Genomic DNA, 21,688 nt, shown 5'->3' with positions numbered 1-21,688 from the left:
TCTCACTTCCCATTTGAATATTGGTTCTCTCTCCACTTTATGGAAGTATATAGCAGCAAGTTAAATGTTAACTGAGGTGTGTGTGTGTGTGTGTGTGTGTGCGCATGTGTGTGTGTGTGTGAGTGTGTTTGGTGGGCTGGGCAAGGGCAAGGAAATACAAGGAAACTAAATGGACCTAATTTGATAGAGTAGGTAAAATCTTTACATTCTCAGGATATTGACTTAAGAAGACCTCAGAAACACAAAGCTCTTTTTAAAAAGAAAAATTTATTGGAATAGAGTTGCTTTACAATGTCGTATTAGTTTCTACTCTACAGCAACATGAATCAACTCTGCCTGCGCATTTATCGCCTCTGGATTTCCTTCCCATTAAGGCCACCACAGAGCGTTGAGTTTCCTGTGCTACACAGTAAGTTCTCATTGGCCATTCATTTCATTCATCGCGCGTGCATGCTCAGTCGGGCCTGTCTCTTTGCCATCCCACTAGGCTCCTCAGTCCATGGGAGTTTCCAGGCAAGAATATTGGAGTGGGCTGTATTTCTTCCTCCTGGGCACCTTTCCAAACCAGGGACAGAATCCGTGTCTTCTTGGGTCTCTTGCATTGCAGACAGATTCCTTACTGCTTGAGCCATCACGGAAGCCCCCTCTTTATTCATCAGTGTATACATAGTGTGCATAGGTCAATCCCAATCTCCCAGTTCATCCCAGTACCCCACTCCCCCCTTGTTGTCTGTACGTTTGTTCTCTATGTCTGTGTCTCTATTTCTGCTTTGCAAATAAGTTCATTTGTACCATTGTTCTAGATTCCACATATATATATGTTAATATATGATATCTATTTTTCTCTTTCTGACTTACTTCACTCTTTATGGCAGCTTCTAGGTCAATAAAGACTGTCTTGATGACGACATCTCTGCAAATGGCACAATTTCATTTCTTTCTATGGCTGAGTAATATTACATTAAATATGTGCCATGTCTTCTTTATCCATTGATCTGTAGATGGACATATAGGTTACTTCCATGTCCTGGCTATTGAACTAGCAATTGGTACAGGTATTATTTTCAGAACTGGACAGTCTTAACCTAACCCCATTCTTTGCATTCCCCTTCTGTTCTAAGGTAAGGAATTCACATTATTTCTTTAAGGAATATAAATTAATGAAACTCTCCATGATAAATAAATCAGGAAAACACATTTATCCCAAATTCAAAAAAATATTTATTTATTATCTATTTTTGACTGCATCAGTTCTTAATTGTGGCTCAGGAGCTCAGTAATTGTGACTTAATTGCCCTGCAGCATGTGGGATCTTAGTTTCCTGCTATGTACCCTGTATTAGAAGGTGGATTCTTAACCACTGGACTACCAGGGAATTCCCTACTCCACCTCATTCTAAACAGCACATAAAGAAGTCACATAAATGTGGTATAAGTAAAGTAAAGGCTATTCTTACTGTGAATATGGTGTAAACCTTAAATAAAATATTAGCAAACAGAATAGAAAAATATATTAAATAATAAGATATCATGACCAAATGGTCATATTTCAGCAATACAAAGATGGCTCAATATCAGTGAATCTATTACATAACTCATAATATCAATTAAACTATGGAGAAAAAAATTATGCAATCATCTCAAAATGTGCTGACATTTAATAAAGTCCAACATCCATTCATGATTTAAGATACTTTAAAAAATAGGACTAGATGGCTATTTTCTCAATATGAATAAATATATCTGTGTCAACCCAGAAGCCAGCACCATGCTTAAATGGGAAAACATTTAATGAGATGAATTCTCATTAAAGTTAAGAATATGGAAACCATATCACTGCCTTAATACTGTTCTGGAGATTGTGGAAACCAAAGAAATGAGGAAACAACATAAGTTAGTGGTACATAATATAAAAGAAGCAAAATTATCATCTGTAGAGTTATAATTGTATATTTTGGTAGGACCCAGAAGAAGTCATTAAAAAGCATTTTTAAGTAAAGAGAATTCAGTAAAAATGGATGGGTGGAAAATTACTATATAGAAATCAATAACTTTCATATACTCACTAGTAGGAAGATAAAATGGAAACTATCTTATTTATAATAGCAACAAAAATGAACATATCTAGTAATAAACAACAATAAATATGTAAGATCTATATGATGTAAAGTTTAGAATATTCCAGAGGGTCATAAAAAAAGGTATGAGCAAATGGAAAGACAATTCATATCATAAGGTTGTAACTAGATTCCCAGTTAGTTTGTAAACTTAATTCCATACAAGTATTCTTCAGGATTTTTTGGGTACATAGACAAGCTATCGCTAAGTCCATACAGAATATCAAACAAGCAAGGAGAGCCAGGAAAGTTTTGAACAAGAAGATCAGTAACAGAATTCTCTTCCTACCAGATGCCAAAATATAGAAAATTTAAAATATGTAAATACATAAAGGAAAATAATTAAAACAGTGTGGTACTGATATATAACAGACAACTCAAGAGAAGGTAATAGATGGTGTGGAAATCAGTCCAAGTACAGGAATCTGATATATGATAAAGATGTTATCTCACATAAGAGAGGAAAAGATGAGTTATTCGCTAAACTATGTTAGGGTAACCAAAGAGACATATTAAAAAAAGAAGGGTGGATTCATAGCTCACATTTATACTAGGGTAATTTCTTCATGTGAACATATAAATGTAAAAAACTTAAACAAGATTAAAAAAAACTAAAAAGATTCTTCTATAAACTTAGAAAAATATTCTTTCTGAATCATTATAAACATAAAGTTCAAAAGTGATAAAGTGGAAAATTGCTACAACTACTATATAAAATTAAAACTTCATGTGACAAAAATCACCATAAACAAAGTTAAACACAAACAAGAAACTAGATAAAGCATTTGTAATTTATATCACAAGAAAAAAGCTAAATGTCCCTTTTCATAAAGCTCCTACATAATATCAAGAAAAATACCAACAACCCAACAGAAAAAAAGATAAAGAAACAACAATTCACAGGAAAAGAAATACAAATGATTCTTTATTACATGAAAAGACGCTCTGTCTATTGCCAGTCAGGTTAGTAAAGATTTTTTTTAAAGTTGGGTAACACACTGGTTAGTGCAAGTGCAGAAATAGCATTCTCATTCTCTGCCACTGGAAGGGTGGACCAGCCCCATTTTGGTGGAGGACAATTTGTCAATATCTATCAAAATTCTCAATTCACATGTGCTTTGTTCTAGCATTTCCATTCCTAGAAATTTGTCCGACAGGTAAACTTGCACATATGTCAAATGGCCCAAGTTCTTCATTATCATAGCACTGTTTGCAATGGCAAAAGATTTGAATTGCTTAAACTTTCCACCATAGGGGACTGGCTACATCAATTATGGTATTGAACACATCAACACAATGGAATATCATGCAAGCATAAAATGAAGGAGAAAGTTCTTTATGTACCAGTAAAGACTGACCTCCAAAATAAAATTAAACGTTCAAAAACAGTGTGTATAATACAGTAGCATGCTATTAATTCTGGAAAAAGAAAGAATGTGATATATAAATTTGTTTATTTATTCATAAATTCTGTCTGGAAGAATGCCCAAGAACCTGATAACAGTATCTGTCATCAGGGATAGGACCTGGATGACTTAGGGACAGAGAAAGAAGATAGGACTATTCATTTTATGCCTTTTGTACCCTTTTATTTTGAGTCATGTGAATGTATTATCAAAAAATGCACAACGCATTGAAGTTTACAATGTAATAAAAAGGGCATAGTTACATTCCAGTCTGTTCATGTTTATCCTGAATTTGCTGAAAATAAAGTCTATTGTTAATCAATACAGCCTTTTTTTTTTTTAGGTAAGAGACTCTTTACTTAATCTGGTTTTAGAATAGATCAAAATCAAGTCCCTGATTTACATAGTTTTTTGATTAAAGTGCCAAAAGAGAAATAATTTTGGCTTGAAAACTGAAGTTCCAAGATAAAAGTTAAATTTTTTAAGTTTAAAAAAATAAAGTTCTCAACAATAGGGATGGTAGAATCAGTTTGTTTAAAGCAGTCAAACAAATATCAATAACAAAAAAGAAATCATGTAGTTTACACTGTTTAAGGGTAAGTACCCCCACTGCAAGGAGGAGAGCAGGGTGAGAGATTACATGTCACTTTTAAAAAATATTTCTTTATTGTTAAATTACTCTGATCTATTGATATATTAATTAATTTTATAATTTTAAAAATTATACTCAGATTTAAATATTTAAAAAACCTAAGGTTCCACTGGTAGCCAAATATACATAAATGTGTTTAAGCTTGTAATAAAAAAACACAAGTTTAAAAAAGACACCAATTTTTTTTTAGACTAGTAAAATAGTAACAGAAAAAATATGATGCTTAATGCAGGTGACAGTGTTGTGAAAAAGGTACTCTCATCATTATGGTGAAATATAAACTGGTCCCTTTCCCTTGTTTTAACTAAAATTTATAACATATAGTTGTAAGAAATAACAGAGAGAACCCATGAAGTCTTTACCCATATAATTCTCTTTTAAAAAATAATTTGTCAGTGTCAGTTAAGAATCTTTAAAAATCCACACTTTCAACTAGCAATCCCATTTCTTGGAAACTATCCTAAAAACATCATTAAAAGGAAAGAGAAAGCTGTGTGCATAAAAATGTTCATTCAATACCATATATAAAATAAAAATATATTCATATATAATACATAAGTTAATAAGAAAATAGTACATTAAATAATAACATATACACTAGGTAGAATATTCTATAGCTATTAAATCACATTTGTGTAGAATATAAGGTAACTGACTGAATGTCAATGTTGAATGTTGATTTAAAAGATATAAAATTTTACAACAGTGAAAAATATTCATATGGTCAATGAGTGAGAAAGAGGAGGAATTATGGTTGACACTTTGTCTCTTTCAAAACTTTATACAACATACTTTCAAATTTAATTTTTTTCAGATTTTTTTTTCCAAATTTTCCAAACTCAAGTTTTCCTACTTTTGTCAGAATTTGAGAAGCAAAATGAGATGAAAGACGGCTACTTATTAATCCAATCAGGATAACTAACTGCCCCGCGTGAATGGGAGACTTTTGCTAGGAAAGAACCACTTACTTGCATCTTTCTCTGGAGAAGGAGGAGGGACCCTCTGCACCAGGCAGGTGCTACTGACTGGCTGCACCTGCTTCTCTGGGGGCTGGGCATTGCCCATGGGCGGCGCCTTCCCCTTGGGGCTGCTGAAGAGGTCTTGGGGGTCCTTTCTCGGCCCAGATTCTTGGAGGGAACTCTCAAAAGACTTGTCTTTGAGTCTGAAGGAGAAGAGTGAGGTCCTTTTCTTGGGAACCCTGGAAGCATCTGGGACTGTCTCCTGCAAACTCACTTTCTCCAGGAGTGTGGGGACATCTTCGATCTTGCCGCAGGGTGGGGACACAAGGGCAGGGAACACCTTGGATGAGCGGCTGGGCAAGCTGTGGCTGCAAAGCACAGGGGCGGCAGGGCTCGGGGCGGAGGGCTGGGCAGTCCTTGCAGTCGGGGAGCCCAGGGAGAAGAAGGCTGAGGCCTTGCTTGCCATGTCTCTCTTGGGGGATGGCTGATCGCTGTCTTTACTGGAGCTGCTTTTCCGAAAGCTGAATGAGCGAGTATGAGCATGAGGCGGGCTAGTGGGCAAAGTCTTTGACTCTGGCTTGGCCCAAGACTTCCTCCCACCGTCAGAGTTGGGGAGCAGCGGCTCCAGGGACCTCCGGATGGCATTGGCTATGAGCCGCAGTGGAGACTTGGGTGGGGCCACGCTTCGCTCCCCAGGCGCCCGTTCAGCTGGGGCCCCCATCTTCTCCTGAGACTGTCTCTGGGCTGGCAAGGTCTCTTTCTCTGCCTGAGGGAGCAGCAAGGGGCGGACTGGTTTCAGCACATGGCCTCCTGTACCATTTTTAGTGTTCTTTTGGGGAAGTCGTGCCCCGGTTTCCAGCTGCAAGTTCTCAAGGTTGGAGTCATTCCAATCCAACAACCAAGTCTTCTGCTCTGGAGTGAGAACCAACTTCTTTAAGCCTGACTTCTCCTCTGCCAGCTCTAACCCACCATCCTCTACCCTCCTGGGTCTGGTACTCCCTTCTCCAGGCTTCTCCCCAGCCCAGGGAGACAGCGGGTGGTCTGGCAAGCACCTGTCCTTCCCTTCAGTGGGGTGTGGACCTCTGTGGATGCTTCTGATGTCCCTAGGAGGGGTCACTGCTTCCTGACACCCATCAGAAGCCACCTCTGCAGGGCTGGATGGCCTGGAGCTCTTGAGGTTGTCTCCACCAGGCCTCACCAGGCAGTATTCTGTCCGCTCCAGTACCTGCCCAGGCAGACGCAGGGGGAGATCCTTGGGTGATCCATGGGCTTTGGCACGCCTCAGAAAGATGGGGGTAGATGGACTGAAATGACCTCTGGAGACCTGTGAGGGGGTGTTGAAAGCTGTCACCTGGAAGGGACAGGCAAAACCAACAGTGATTTAGAAGCTCCCACCATTTACTTACATGAGGAAGGTGCATCTCATCCCACAACCCCCTCCCTTCCTCTCTTCAGATCTCAGACACCCAAAGTCAAAAAGAATTCCGCCTAGGGCGATTTCAGAGGGCCACTCTTCCTTCTAAGTGGCTGCCTTGGAATGCGCTAGAATTAGCTAAGAGCCTCCATATCACTGATAAAAGGCTTACCTGAGTCTTAGAGTAGGTGGGTAGAAAGCCAGATGGAAGGCAAAGCCTTTGACAAGCTCCCAGACCAGTGAGGGCAGGGCTAGCCTGGCCTTTATGGGTGGCCAGGCACATATGGAAGCTCAGCCATGGTGCCTACTAATGGGCACATCCTACCCATTGGTATGTTCCTCCAACAACCAAGAAACGAAGACTTTTTTCCTTGGAGACCATTAAAGAGAGACAACTACCCTCTGCCTTGGAACTGTGGTGGCAGGAAAGACTTTGGGATCTTCCAAACACCCTTTCAGCTATGGGTTTTTTTTTTTGTATGGATGTGAGAGTTGGATCATAAAGAAAGCTGAGCACCAGAGAATTGATGCCTTTGAATTGTGGTGCTGGAGAAGACTCCTGAGAGTCCCTTGGACAGCAAGGAGATCAAATGAGTTAATCCTAAAGGAAATCAACACTGAATATTCATTGGAATGACTGAAGCTGAAGCTCCAATAATTTGGCCACCTGATGCAAAGGGCCGACTCTTTGGAAGAGACCCTGATGCTGGGAAAGATTGAGGGCAGGGGAAGTAGGGGGCAACAGAAGATGAGATGGTTGGATGGCATCACTGACTTAATGGACATGAGACTGAGCAAACTCCAGGAGAGAGTGAAAGATAGGGAAGCTTGGCATGCTGCAGTCCATGGGATCAAAGAGTCAGACATGACTTGGCACAATGACCCTTTAAAACCTGATTCATGCCTCACCATTGAGAAGGCAATCATTGTCAGCAGTCAGGAGCTTGGCCCTTGGCAGAGGGAGAACATAACAGACTTTAGAAGGAGCAGTTGTGTCCTGCCCAGAGCTCTGGTCATGGGACAGGAGCGTCTCCGGAGAATGAAATATTCTGTCTTGCATGTTCTACTTCCCAGAGTCTCAAACAGACTCTGGCAGGTAACAGAGGCTTGATAGATTCATACTGAAGGAAGGAGTCCAATCCTGTCTATCTCAGTGATGCCATTTTCTATTCAAGTGGGATGCTGCTTCCAAGGTTCTCCACTGCGACCAAAGCTGTCTGCATTCTCTGCCTGCCACCCTATAGCTGCCAGCTCCTCAACACCCTCTGTGAGGTCATCAGGGCAGAGCATAAGCCCAAGCATCTCTGCACCCCACAGTCCAGCCCAGATTCCAGGCCTTGTAAAGTCTGCTGAGTGAGTGAGTGGCTAGCTATGCCCTTGGTGACTGAGAAGGAGCAGAGTGCACTTTTGTGAAAGGTACAAATGAAGAGGCCTGGGGTGGGCTCTTAACAGAGCATCTCTCCAGCCCTGGCTTTGCAATTGGGGTGACCTAAGGCATCTGGTCCCATCACTTCATGGGAAATAGATGGGGAAACAGTGGAAGCAGTGTCAGACTTTATTTTTTTGGGCAGCAAAATCACTGCAGATGGTGATTGCAGCCATGAAATTAAAAGACACTTACTCCTTGGAAGGAAAGTTACGATCAACATAGACAGCATATTAAAAAGCAGAGACATTACTTTGCCAACAAAGGTCCGTCTGGTCAAGGCTATGGTTTTTCCAGTGGTCATGTATGGATGTGAGAGTTAGACTGTGAAGAAAGCTGAGCGCTGAAAAATTGATGCTTTTGAACTGTGGTGTTGAAGACTCTTGAGAGTCCCTTGGACTGCAAGGAGATCCAAGCAGTCCATCCTAAAGGAGATCAGTCCTGGGTGTTCATAGGAAGGACTGATGCGGAAGCTGAAACTCCAATACTTTGGCCACCTCATGTGAAGAGCTGACTCACTGGAAAAGACCCTGATGCTGGGAGGGATTGGGGGCAGGAGAGAAGGGGACGACAGAGGATGAGATGGCTGGATGGCATCACCGACTCGATGGGCATGAGTTTGAGTAAACTCCAGGAGTTGATGATGGACAGGGAGGCCTGGGGTGCTACGATTCATGGGGTCGCAAAGAGTCAGACACGACTGAGCGACTGAACTGAACTGAACTGAACGATGCTAGGAATCCAGAGCTCAGTGTGGAAGAAGGGGGCGTACAGGCGTCATCCTCATGCCTGTGCAGGGCCCTAAAGGCACTTACCTGAGGCAGGGAGGGACTGTCCAGGGCGTTCAGGTCACCAGTTGAGGAAGAAGAGGGTGGAGAAGGAGAAGGTGGGGGAGGACAAGCTTCCTTTGGAGGCGACACAGTCATTTTGTGGTTCACTGGTATCAAATCTACCAAGGAAAGAATATGCTCTCCATTACAGAGTTGTGATTTTTCCTTATTTTATCAAGAAAAGGGGAGGTTTATCAGTGAAGCTCCACTCTATAAATTGAGTCAGGAGAGGAAGATGCTGGAGACCAATTCAGAGGCCCTGGAGCCTAGAGCCTGGGACTGGGAAGAACAGGCGCAGGAGTATCAGGTTCCTTAGGGGAAGGAGGTCCCAGGACGAAAAGTCCAAGAACCACTATGTCTCACACGCACAAGAGAATGCTCCTGAGAGAGGGAAGAGGGGTCTCCAGGGTTTTTCTGGGAAACGGATATCTACCTCTAATGTTTGCCCTAAAGCCATTGTGATGGGGGCCTGGGGCTGCATTAAATTCCTTAGTCAATAAAGAGGCCATCTGAGGCCTCTTCCCACAAGAGGCTGGACCATTCGCCATGGGCACGGACAGGATAACACAGGAGAGGCAGTCACAGCTAAGGAAACGGGCTCTTCCTCTCACGGGTGCACAAGGGGGCTCTCGGACGAGATGACCAGCCTGACATTTTAAGAGAACTCAAGGGACAGAGGTCGTAATGAGTATCAGAGCATCTGAAGCATATGGAGTGGGGTTCGTGCCAAGCTCCCTGTTGGTCAGGGAACAAGCAAGAGTGTGTGTGCTCAGATGGACAGGAGAAAGGAGCGTGGCTGGGACTGAAGATGAGCCTAATTCTGAACTGTGGGAGCTGAAATCAATTAGTCTAGTTACAACAGAGTTCTAACAGATGTCGCCTATAAGATCAATCTCATTCCCTCTCTCTCCTGAGGGCACGCGCCACGTGTGCACATGTACCCTCTAGGACCCTCAAATCAGGGGCCTCCCTGCTGCTCAGTGGTAAAGAATCCGCCTGCCAATGTAGGAGTCGTGGGTTCAATCCTTGAGTCTGGGAGATCCCCTGAAGAAGGAGATGGCAACTATGCTTGCCTGGGAAACCGCATAGACAGAGTAACCTGGTAGGCCACAGTCCACGGAGCCACAAGAGTCAGATGAGACTTAGCGACCCAACAACAACAAACCTAAACTCTCGAGAGTTTGGTTTCCCTATCAGACCATTTCAGTAACAGGTCCTCAAAGGGATTCAGAAGATGCCATGCTCACTTGCAGATTTGCCCATCAAGTGTCTGACCCACCAGCCCAGCCAGCTCTCCCATAAGCCCTCCAGGCACATAAAGGCCATTCTCCAGGGAACCTCGCAGGACCACCTGTTTGTCTATCCATTCTTGTCAGACTCCTTACTTCTGGCTGCTCGGGCAACCCGTTTCCATTTCCCTCCAAGGCATGAGATTTCAGCTTGCTTCTTAACATGATCCCCTGGCCTCAGTTTCCCCAGACCTTTGGCTGAGAGGTCCCTCTTCTGGGACCCACCCAGGCCAAGCCAAACCCAAGCTCACTGCAAGAGGAATTCCTTCCAGACCACCAGGGAGCCATACAGTGCTCTGTCCTGCTTTACTCCCTCAAATGCAAGCATGTTGGAGCATGCATCCCAGGCCTGGGCTATGAAAAGCTGGCCACACACACGGTCAGTAAGCTTCCCAACGGAAGAGCTCCAGGGGAAAAGGTAACTCAGGGAAACAGATCTGAGAGTGGCAGGAAGGAGCTGCTGGGGACAAAGGCCACACTGGCTGCCAGGAGCTGACACGGGTGGGGGTGGGCAGCTGGCCGGCCTGCCTGTCACCCAAACGAACCCCCATCTCAGTCCACAATCAGATGGTTCGAGCCTAAAAAGGCAAAAGCTGTGAGTCAGTTGTTGCCGTGCTTCCTGTCCTGGGCTTGCCAAATTCCTGCTAAATTCCTTCTCCTCCTCTTCCTCGCCCCCTCATTCTCCTCTTTCTGCCATCTCCTGAATCAAACTCCTGAACTTGTCCCAAAGTCCCCTCAGCCCCACAGACTGCCTCTTTGTTCCTCTGAGGAGCAATCTGGGAACCTTCTGAAACAGAGCCAGGACACTTGGGAACCAAGCTGACAGGAGAGCTTGGGCTTCTCAAGGGCATGACCTGGGAGCTCCCCTCTCTCCTCTTTGTCTAACCCTACCCCCACCCAGTGAGTGGGGTCTCTCTCCACATATGGCCTCACGAATGAGGCCTCAGAACTGGGAGGCGGCCCTGAGGAGATGGGGGAAGCAACGCACCTGCCATTCAAGTCACAGCCTGGGAGAGGAAGGGGGCGCCAGAGCCCAGCTGAGAGGTGACAGGAGGTCTCAGCCACCAAGGCCTTTGGTTTCCTCAGAGGATGGTAACGGGGAGCCTGGAACACCACCCCCTTCACACCCACACCATCTGGCTGATACTGAGCGAGTTACCCCTCAGGTTTCTCATTTGAAAAATGGGAAGCCTAGTGCTGTTTCATGGGGAAGTTGAAGAAATAAAATGGGATTAAAAAGAGGTGCTCAGCGCAGAGCATAAGGTAAATGCCACAGTGTACAGTGAAAGTTGTTCAGTCGTGTCTGACTCTGTGCAAGCCCATGGACTATACATACAGTCCTTGGAATTCTCCAGGCCAGAATACTGGAGTAGGTAACATTTCCCTTCTCCAGGAGATCTTCCCAACCCAGGGATCGAACCCAGGTCTTCTGCATTGCAGGCAGATTCATTACCAGCTGAGCCACAGGGAAGCCCAAGAATACTGGAGTCGGCAGCCTATCCCTTTTCCAGCACAGCTTCTAGACTCAGAAATCAAACCGGGGTCTCCTGCATTGCAGGTGGATTCTTTACTAACTGAGCTATCAGGGAAGCCCTAAATGCCAGATGGTAGCTAAATATGAATCCCATTCCCTTCCTCCCACGCACACAAGTGGTGTCCAATAAAGGCACTGCTGAACCCCTAACCTGTTTCAGGGGAGACCACACACACCCACCCTGGCCAGGACTTCTGCAACTCAGGGCCCAGAGGCTTCATTTTCACTTACAACTCACATCCTTCTCTGCTGGCCCTTTCTTGTTTTGCTTGAAACCTTGGCATGGTCCAGCCAGGGCTGCCCTGCCCTCTGCGGCAGCCTCAATCCTGGGTGCTTCTGGCCCTTCCAGTTCCATCGTGCAAAGGGGGTTGATGAACAGACCAGAATCCAGACTGCAGCTCCTCCCATAACCTCCCTCGGTCAACTGCCTCTTCTTTGGGCCATCTGGCAATAGAGACCTTTCCCCCTGATCCGAGAGATCATTCTGGTGAGTGTGGTCAGCTGGGGGAGAGTGATAAGGGCAGACACGCAGCCCACTCCATCCACCTGTCTGGGGTTGGGGCCCGAACCAGCCTTAACAGGGCAGTGAAGGGATAGATGAGACAGTACCCCAAGTTTTGCTCCCTCCTACAAGACCAGCCTTGCCTACTGGGTGTCCTTTCAGGCACCATGAAGATGACTGGAAAGATGGCTCTGGAGATTTTCATAAAGACTGGGATCCCAGGGTGCAGCTTCCCCAAATCCAGAGCGTGGGCAATTCTTGAATCCTCCCAAAGTCTTGGAGTGCCCTCTAGGGGCAGAGTCTGCTCAGGCTGAAGTCCTGTTCTCTCTTCCTACACTCAGTTCAACTGGTGTGGCCCCTGATTCTTTAGTTAGTTCCTCTGTTAATTCATTTATTTATTCTGTAAGCAAGGACTGGGTGCCTCCTCTGCGCCAGGCGCATACTAAGCACCAAGCCCTTAGAAATGATTCAAACTCGAGGCCGGCCTTCAACCCAGCTTTTGTATCCACTTGTGAACCAACACCTGATACTCCTGGGCTAACTAAAGACATAGCTGAGAAACCAGCCGCTGGTTAGCTGTCTCCTCTCTTCTGTGCCTCCTCCAGGATCTCCCACCCTGCTGGGAGGGTCCCCTACCAGACTCCCAGCTCTCACCGCCCCTCAACCCCCAACCCCCGACCAGGACCTCCTTGAGGGCGAGCCAGACCCTTCATACCAGTGGTGCTCAGTAAAGTCGGCTGGAAGCACTGGAGGGAATCTGCGCCCAAATGGACCCACCCATAGAATTCCCGTGGCCAGGGAGGGCTTGAGGTGGGGGTAGTAAATGAGATAACATGTGAAAAAGGCCTGACCCGGGCCTTCACTGAAGGTTAATTCCCTCCTTTCCCTCACCTTCCCTGCCTGGAACTACAGAATAGCTTAAGAGTCATTTTAGGTTGTTTCCTGGTGACATGGCCTGCCCAGGTGTGCGGTCCTAGTCCAAAAGTGCCCATTGTCCCAGCCTGGCCCAAGGGAAAGGGGCTGCAGGTCTTGGGGTTTCGGGGAGAATGACTCAGTGGCCAGGAGTCAGTGATGACTCAGAAGGAAGAAGTCAACTAAACTAGCATGCTAAAAAAAAAAAAAAAAAAAAAAAACAAACCTAGCATGCTATTCCAAATTCTTTTTTTATTTTTGTCTAACCCAAGGCCTTCCTGGGTCCACCTCTCTTATAGCAAAGTCTGGAGAAGGAGCGTGAGGGCAGCGATGGGACTGGAATCAGATGAAGAGTCCGCGCCCGCTCTCAAGATTGGAGAGGGAGTTTCTGCTCTCTAACTAGGGTGGCGCCAGGCGCGGGCTGGCTCTGGGACGTCGCCAACCGTGCGCGCAGTCATTGCGCCCCCTAGTGGGAGCCTGCTGCCTTAGCACCTGCTGCAGGCGCTGGTCCTGGTAGCCTGCTCAGAGAAAGAAGTAGGGGTGTGGGTGTGGGTGTGTGTGGGTGTGTGGGTGGGTGTGTCTGTGTCTGAGTCTGTGTGTGTTCTTTCACTGCTTTACCCACTACTGCTCGAGGTTAAGCTGACGGCCCCAGCCCAGTTCCAGTGTCCTGAACCAAAACGTATAGAGACCCTGGGCCAGTTTCCTCATCTTTGTTTCAAGAAGCTCGGAGCTCGGGTCCCTTTCAAGTGCAGTTGTGAAGTTCTAAGGCTCGCTGAAGGTAGAGAATCCCTTGGGAAGTGCTTTGTCTAGTGAGCAGCATAGACTCAAACATACATTTCTTTCCTTTCCCCTCACGCCCGGGAGGCCAGTTCAGAGAGGACATGTGAGGAGTGAGAACAGCTGCCCCTGAGAATTAACCAGACAGCTCCTGCCCGCCCCCACCTTCCCCAGGGAGCTCATGACTCACTGCACTGGAATCTTCTCCCACTCTGGTATTCGCTGGGAGTTGGACATTGGAAACTATTGGCCCGCTGCAGAGCTGTGGTGGGAAAAAGAAAAAGGCAGGGGAGATGAGGAGGGAGGAAGAGTCTGTTAAATGGATAGGGAAAATAGGGAGTTGTCTCCTATGGCCCATTTATCAAAAGCTGATAGACTAATGGTCATAGTTGACTGACCCCTTCCTTTACTCAGACGGTACCTCCCTGTCTCAGTAACACACACCTCCAACTTTTCATTCATTCAGTCATCAAACATATTGAGACACTGCTGGGGGCCAGGTACTGCCCTCTTTCAGAAAAGACCTCAAATTAGGTGCCATCATTCTAACTCACCCATTGTTAATAAGCATGTGTGCTTACATGTTTATATGCATACATGTATACATATATGCGTATATGTACACATGCATATATAACACATCTGTTTTTAGCAGAGCAGCTCTTTGAAGCTGAAGTCTAACATCAATGCCACAACCGCGTCATCGAGGAAACATAGCTGCTCTCGCTGAAGCCTGGAAGCTGCAGAAAACGCCAACCTCTCTCCGTGTTACCCCCAGAGTCCCTAGGCCCTTTTGATTTTAACTGAACCCCTATACAATCCATGGCCATGACCCCTCCTCTTGGCCTGGTTCCAATGGAAACACACTTGCAGGATGCCTTGGGTTGGGCCATGAGAATCAGCAAAATGAACATCACAGGCAGAAGAAATGGATCTTGGCCATTTGGGCCCTGAGAGCGGGCAGAGGGATATAAATGTATCCCATTCACATACCGGGCCCTCAAATTTGGCCTCTGTGGTGGCCCTCTTTCCTGGAGGCATCTGGGGCACTTATACAAACACAGATATTGGCCCCCACTGTAGACCCAAGACATCTGAGTTTCTGAAGGAGGGAACCTAGGAACCTGCCTCTTAAATGGGATTTTTTAGGAACCACTGAACATGGTGTTTTAGGGGAGCATTACGGAGTTTTTTCTCTGACCTCTATTATACAGGGGTTCTTAAGTTCTATTTTAACCATCATCATGGGCATGCTCTATGCTAAAAACTTTGAGAAGGCGATAGGTTCCTTGATAAGCTGAGGCAGTCCCAAAATCCTTTCAAAGGTGGTAAAACATATATAATATTAAAATCACCATGATAACCATTTTTAAGTGTAGATTTGAGTGGCATTAAGTACATTCGCAGCATTGTGCAAACAATACCTCCATCCATCTCCAGAACTTGTTCTTCATCCCAAATGAAACCCTGTCTCCGTTCAACAATAATCCCTAGCCACCCTCTTCCCCCAGCCCCTAGTAACCACTTTTCTATACTCCCTGCCTCTATGACTTGAACTATTCTGGATGCCTCATAGAAGTGAAATCATATAATACTTGTCTCATGGCTGAGTTTCCTTAGCATAATAACTTAAAGGTTCATCCATATTATAGCGTGTGTCGCAATTTCATTCCTTTTTAAAGATGAATAACATTCCATTGTGTGGATATAGCACGATTTGTTTATCCATTCATCTGTTGATGGACATTTGGGTCATTAACCTTTCCGCTATTGTAAAAAATGCTGCTTTGAGCATGGTGTACAAATGGTGTACATTTGGTGTAAAAATGGAGTCTTTTTAAAGTGATGTCCTGGTATTTTTCAGCATCCCTTCAGCTAAACTCTGAGTCATTTATCTAGGTGAAAAGTGTGATTAATGAAACCCTATAGCACCCACAACATGATGTCAACCCTACATTACCTGCTACAGTGACAGACTCACTGTAACCAGGAACATAAAACACAGCACTTAGACTATGCCAGAGATTGTAACCTTACTATGTGGTCTGCTTGGCAATGATGGAAACCATGATGGATGAACACAAAACTGACAGAAGATTGCTTGAAAGTCATGAGGTCTATCCACTTCTGTCAACTATGTTTCTTATTCTGGAATTAAACTGGACTCTCATACAAAATGCTTTGGCCACGCTGCCTTGATCTCTCCATCCAACCCCATCCTGGGAGAAACGCTCTAGCTGTCATACTTTGCTGTCATGCTTTCACCTGCCAGCAAGGGGCGCTGCATAAAACAATCCTGGGAAAACTATGGCTGCATTTTCTGCAGAGCCATTGTGCAAGACACAGTGGAATATCCCTCTCAGGAAATTTCCATAGGGTGAAGCATTAGGAAAAGTGGAACTGAGACCTGCTGCAAACCAGTGTATTTCTTCCTTCTGAATAATGAGAAATTATTGTCTGTTTTCATTTGAACTGTGGCTTCAGGAAAACTCTGTATCAAATGATTCCACTGGAGCAACAGTTTAGGATCATGGTCTGCCTCTCTGAGGTCTGTATCTCCTAAACTGGTTTTCGCTTTCATATATATATAGATAGATATCTTGAGACTTTATCTAGAGGTGCTCTTTCATATATAGAGACACACAATTTTGTTTTATGCCTCTCTTGTAAGTTGCCTAAAATCCGCTGGCAATCGAGGAGAGAGAAGAAATGGAGGGAAGGAATGAAAGGCGGGCAGGCTTCGTATACGTAACTGAGGAGGCTGGAGCCCAGGGAGAGGGGGAGGCCTGCAGTATCCAAGCCTCTGTCCTCTGCATGTGCTAGTCCTCTCTGGATAGCACCACAAATGGTCCTGAGCAAATGTGTTTGGATGACAATTTGTCCTTTTAAAAACCAGCTCACATGGGAGGGTAAACCCAGAATTTCCGGGATTCCAGCCCCAGCTCTGGTCTTCCTGTGAAACCATTGCTCCCGAGAACATTTCCAGGTTCACGTGGAAGTTCTGCTCTTGGCCGCCAGAGGGCAGCACAGGACAAGTGGCGCTCCGGCTCTTCCCAGGGACGCTCAGGCCGCTGGTCCTGATGTGGCAAGTTGCTGTTAGCCTGTTTCTTCACACCCACAGGTTAGCAGTGGCTCTTGACTAACTCAAAACACTCAATCCGAGGCCACCTTTATTAAAACAAGCTGGAATGCTAAAGACAACTACTTCTTAGAGTGTGGAGCACCCAGCACTCGCTCAGTTGTGAGTCCTTGGGAAAACAGTCCATTTGCACACCTGTAAAATGGGCTTCATGCTACTTACCTCACAGGGTCATCCTGAGGATGAAATGGTGCCATGTATAGGCAAAGCCTTGACCAATACAGCACTCAGCGACAGGGCATTTGTTACCGCACATTCCACAGGCCCCAGGCACTGACATGGCCCTGTGGTGTCCCCAGGGAAACTATGCTGCCCAGGGCTACCTGTGGTCCAGCTGCAGCTGGGCCCACCTCCCTTCCTTGTGGGCTATGAAATGCCAAAGGGCCCTCAGGAGATATTCACAGAGGAGACGGCTCCAGGCAAGAGGGTCCTGGGCCGCCCCCCACCGCTTATCTCTGCCTGTGACACACGACAGTCAGTCAGGCCCCTCTGCCACCTTCCCACTTGAGATTCCAAAGCTTCCTGTGGAGAGGGAGGCTGGCCCTACATCCAGTCCCCAGACCCCCACGTGACCCAGCTCCACCGCCTCTGAGCCTGAGGGCCTGACGTACTGTCCCACGGTCCTCCATGAGGAAACACTGGCTGTGAGAGTCTCTGTCCCCCTTCCCCACCCCTGCCCCCACGTCCCAGGGTCAGGCAAGCCCGTCTCTCTCCCAGGCAGGCTCTCTACTCACCAGGCACAGCTTCGGGCTCCCCGAGGTCGTGTGGAGAGACTGCCCTGGTCAGGGTCTCTCTCAGAGAGCTATGCCGGGAGAGGGGCTTCAGGAGGGCTGGGAGGTGGAGTTCCGGCCGCCGGGGTCTTTCGTCAAAGGGCTCTGCACTGGAGGCCTCACTGTCACCACGGTCCGGCTCTGCATCGGAGCTAGGAGGTGGAGGGACAGAACAGCTGAGCTTGGAGGCCTGCAATCTCCCACCCCCCACACTGTGCCCTGCCCATCACTGCCTCACCAGACAAAGGGGTTCCAGGGAAAGGGCTGTAGTTTAGTTACCTCTGTGCCTGGCACCCAGCCTCTGGCTTTGTTCTGGGCTGAACTGTGTCCCCCCAGATTTATAAGAAGTCCTAACTCCAAGTACCTGGGAATGGGGCTGCTTCTAGAGATAGGGTCTTTACAGAGGTCATTAAGTAGTTAAAATGAAGGTCATTAGGGTGGGCCCTAATCTAATCTGGCAGGTGAGAGTGAAAGTCGCTCAGTTGTGTCCGATTCTTTGTGACCCCATGGATGGTAGCCCACTAGATTCCCTGGTCCCTGGGATTCTCCAGGCAAGAATACTGGAGTGGGTTGCCATTCCTTTCTCCAGGGCATCTCTCCCACTCAGGGATCGAACACGGGTCTCTTGCATTGCAGACAGATTCTTTACCATCTGAACCACCAGGGAAGCCTAATCTGGCAGGAGTCCTTATGATTTTCCTTACAAGAAAATTTAGACACAGGCATACATAGAAGGAAGGAGCTTCCCAGGTGGTAAAGAACCCACCTGCTAATGCAGGAGATGTAAAATATGCGGGTTTTGATCCTTGGGTCGGGAAGATCCCCCAGAGGACGACATGGCAACCCGCTCTAGTATTCCTGCCTGGAGAATCGCTACGGACAGAGAAGCCTGGTGGGCTATGGTTCATAGGGTCACAAAGAGTTGGACACGACTGAAGTGACTCAGCATGCACTCATACATAGAAGGAAAATGCCACATAAGTGAGAAGACCACCATCTCCAAGCTGAGGAGAGGGGCCTGGAATAGTCTCCCCTCATGATCCTCAGAAGGAACCAAGCTGCAAGTGAGTAGAGAGAAAACTAGCGCCCCAGAGCTGTCTGTTTGCCCAGCTCTTCCTGCCCCCGTCCTACAGCAGTGGGAGCGTACCTGCTGTCTTCGCTGGTGACCAGGACGCGCACGGCCAGCACGTCCTGTCCAACCACATCCTCCCCGGGGCTGATCCTCACTGCGGTCCACTCAGAGGGCAGCGGGGAGGCAGCTCCACCTGCCATATCCCCAGGCTCCAGCTCCGGAACGCTCTTGGGCTTCTTGGGGGAGGTTGGCTCATCTGTTGAGAGGAGAAGAGGGTCTAGAGAGATGGTGGGAATGGATAACCCTGCAGGGAGCCTGCCCCTCCTCCATAGGCTTGGGTGGGTGCTCCAAGATGGATCTCCTCCTCCATGCCATCACTGGGTCCCCACCACTCAGCCAACCAGACAGCCCAGCATTTAGAGCACACATCTTGTGTGCTCGGCATGAACGCACACACCATCCCATTTAACCCATAAAGGAGGGTTGAACATGCAGAGGGCCCACCCCAGGCCCACCAGACTCTGCACTGCTCTTGTCAAAATCACACTGTGCTGCTAAACCCAGTGGTAACTTCTCATTTCTCCTCTTACTGGACACACCAGCAGCCCCTGACCCAGCTGATCATTCCCTCCTTCAAGAAGCAGTTTTTCTTTCAGGACAGCATAGGTGGCTCCCTCCTCCCCCATTGGCTATCCCCTCCTCTGATTCTTTCCCTGTTCCCCTTTCCCCAGGACCTGACCTGTTAGCCCTGGAAGGTCCCAGGACTCAATCTTTGAACTGCTTCTCTTCTCATCTACACTCATGTCCTTGATGACCTTATTCAGTCTCATGACTTTAAATAACTCCAGACAGCATGGACTTGCACATCTCTCTGTCCAGCTCGGACATTCCCCTGAATGTAGATGCATGCACACAAAGGCTTTCTTGGCATCTCCAGGGAGATTGTCCAATGGATCCCTTAACCTCACATGCATGGAAATCTCCATTTCCACCTCTCCCCAAGCCTGCCTCCCCATAGCCCTCCCATCTCCGTAAATGGCAACTGGGGCCTGCCGGGTACTCCAGTCAACACTTCAGTGGCATTCTTGACTCCTTTCGTTCTTTCACTCTTCACTCGAGCTATCAGCAAATTCTGTTGGCTCTACCTTGAAAATATGCCAGGAATCCAGGCACCTGTCACCACCTCCTCGGCTACCACCCTGGCCCCAGCGACCATCATCTCTTGTCTGGATTATAGATCCAGCTTCTCCTGGTTTCCCCTTTCCCTCTGGCCATGCCCCATACTTCAGTCTATTCTCAACAGCTGCCGAGTGACTGTTAAAACTGATGTATGATGCGGGCAACCCAAAGCTGGTGGTCTGTGACAACCTAGAGGGGTGGGATGGGGGGGAGGTAGGAGGGTGCTTCAAGAGGGAGGGGATATAGGTATACCTATGGCTGATTCATGTTGATACATGGCAAAAAGCCATCACAAGATTGTAAAGCAATTATCCTCTAATTAAAAAGTATTAAAAAAAAAAAAAGGAAGTCAGACAATAACACTACCTCCTCTCACAATCCTCCAGGGTCCCTGTGACCTCATCTCCCAGTGCTTCCCCCCAGCTCTCTGTTCCAACCACGTGAACACCATGCTGACTCTCCCACACTCAGCCCGCCCTCTCCTCGGCCCCCAGCTCAGAGGTTCTCAACTCTTCCTTGGAGACACTGCTTCCAAAAAGCAGGGCTCGCTCACCCTCTACCTTCAAGCCTTCGACCAACTGTCGCCTTCTCAAGCAGGTGACCCCAATCATCCTCCTCAAATGGGAACCCACACCCCCAGCTCTCTCCTTCCCTCTTTACTTTTATTCATAGTATATCACACCTTCCAATGAACTACACACATTCCCCATTTACTTTGTTTGTTATCTCTCTCCCATGCCGAGGATAAAGGCAGTGATTTTTGCCTATTTCTTTTTTGCTAGTATTGTGCCTGGTGAAGAGTAGATTCTTAATAAATATCAGTTAAATGAATCAATGAATCAGTTGGTGAATAAATGAGTAAGACAGGCAGCCTGGGCCCCAGCTCCCTCTTGACCACTAACTAGCTCAGTGACCTCCTCTCTGGTCACAGTGGGAAAGGAGTCCTTTCTCCTCGCTAAGGATGACACTGCACTTGATCTTAGCTTCCCCTATGAGGCCCCCCCCAAGGTCATTATCTCCTCTTCCCTATGTCATTAACTGTCTACTGGATCTTTTCCATAAGTGTTTACATACCCTACCTTTTTAAGAAAACTTTTTATTTCCAGTCCTCCCATCCCCGCTCCAAGCCAACTTTTCTTCCTTCCTAGCTAGTCTTCTTGGAAGAGTTTGTTGCACTCACTTTCTCAATTTCTTCACCTCACATCACTCATCCCTCAAACCCCTAGAATCTTGCCTATACCTCCACTCTCCAAATGACCCCCAACAAAGTGCCTACTGCCCTCCTTGTTTCTAAATCCAATCCACTAGGTTTTGGGGCCCTCCTGCAGCTCTTGCACTCTGCCCCTCGCTGCTCCCAGGCTCACCTTCTCTCCCTGCCTAGCAGACTGTTCCATCTCAACCATTCTGGCTTCTAGCCAACCCTTAAATGATTGGTTCTTCATGCTTCCACCTAGGCCCTCTCATTTTTTCACCCACACACTCTTTCTGGGAAATGTTATCTACTCCCTAATTCTATTTACCATCTGCGAAGATAATTCATTTTGATTTTATGTGCAAAGCCACACATTTAAAAATATTATACAGGTCCCATAAAACATGTTTACAAGCAGATGCAGCCAGGTGGTCACTGGTTTGTAAGCCCTGGTACAGTGCATGCTTGTTTGTGAGGACCCTTCTGCACTGGTGAGGCTGTGGATGGAGGAGATGCATT

General features: G+C 46.7%; 1 protein-coding gene across 1 annotated transcript in view; it reads right to left on the bottom strand.

The window, feature by feature from the left end:
- MICAL2 (microtubule associated monooxygenase, calponin and LIM domain containing 2) overlaps positions 1 to 21,688 on the bottom strand; it is a 229,848-nt gene that overhangs the window by 49,159 nt on the left and 159,001 nt on the right. The window contains exons 27-31 of the mRNA XM_070473390.1: positions 18,874 to 19,054; positions 17,691 to 17,878; positions 14,008 to 14,079; positions 8,789 to 8,922; positions 5,143 to 6,484 (exon numbers count right to left, since the gene is read on the bottom strand). Of these exons, the coding sequence (XP_070329491.1) occupies positions 5,143 to 6,484; positions 8,789 to 8,922; positions 14,008 to 14,079; positions 17,691 to 17,878; positions 18,874 to 19,054 (1,917 nt within the window). The remainder of the gene's footprint in view (positions 1 to 5,142; positions 6,485 to 8,788; positions 8,923 to 14,007; positions 14,080 to 17,690; positions 17,879 to 18,873; positions 19,055 to 21,688) is intronic.

This window comes from Odocoileus virginianus, chromosome 10 (genome assembly GCF_023699985.2).
Source record: "Odocoileus virginianus isolate 20LAN1187 ecotype Illinois chromosome 10, Ovbor_1.2, whole genome shotgun sequence".
In the NCBI taxonomy this organism is placed as follows: domain Eukaryota; kingdom Metazoa; phylum Chordata; class Mammalia; order Artiodactyla; family Cervidae; genus Odocoileus; species Odocoileus virginianus.
Note: the sequence above shows the minus strand (reverse complement) of the source record. Positions and strands in the feature narration are given on the sequence as shown.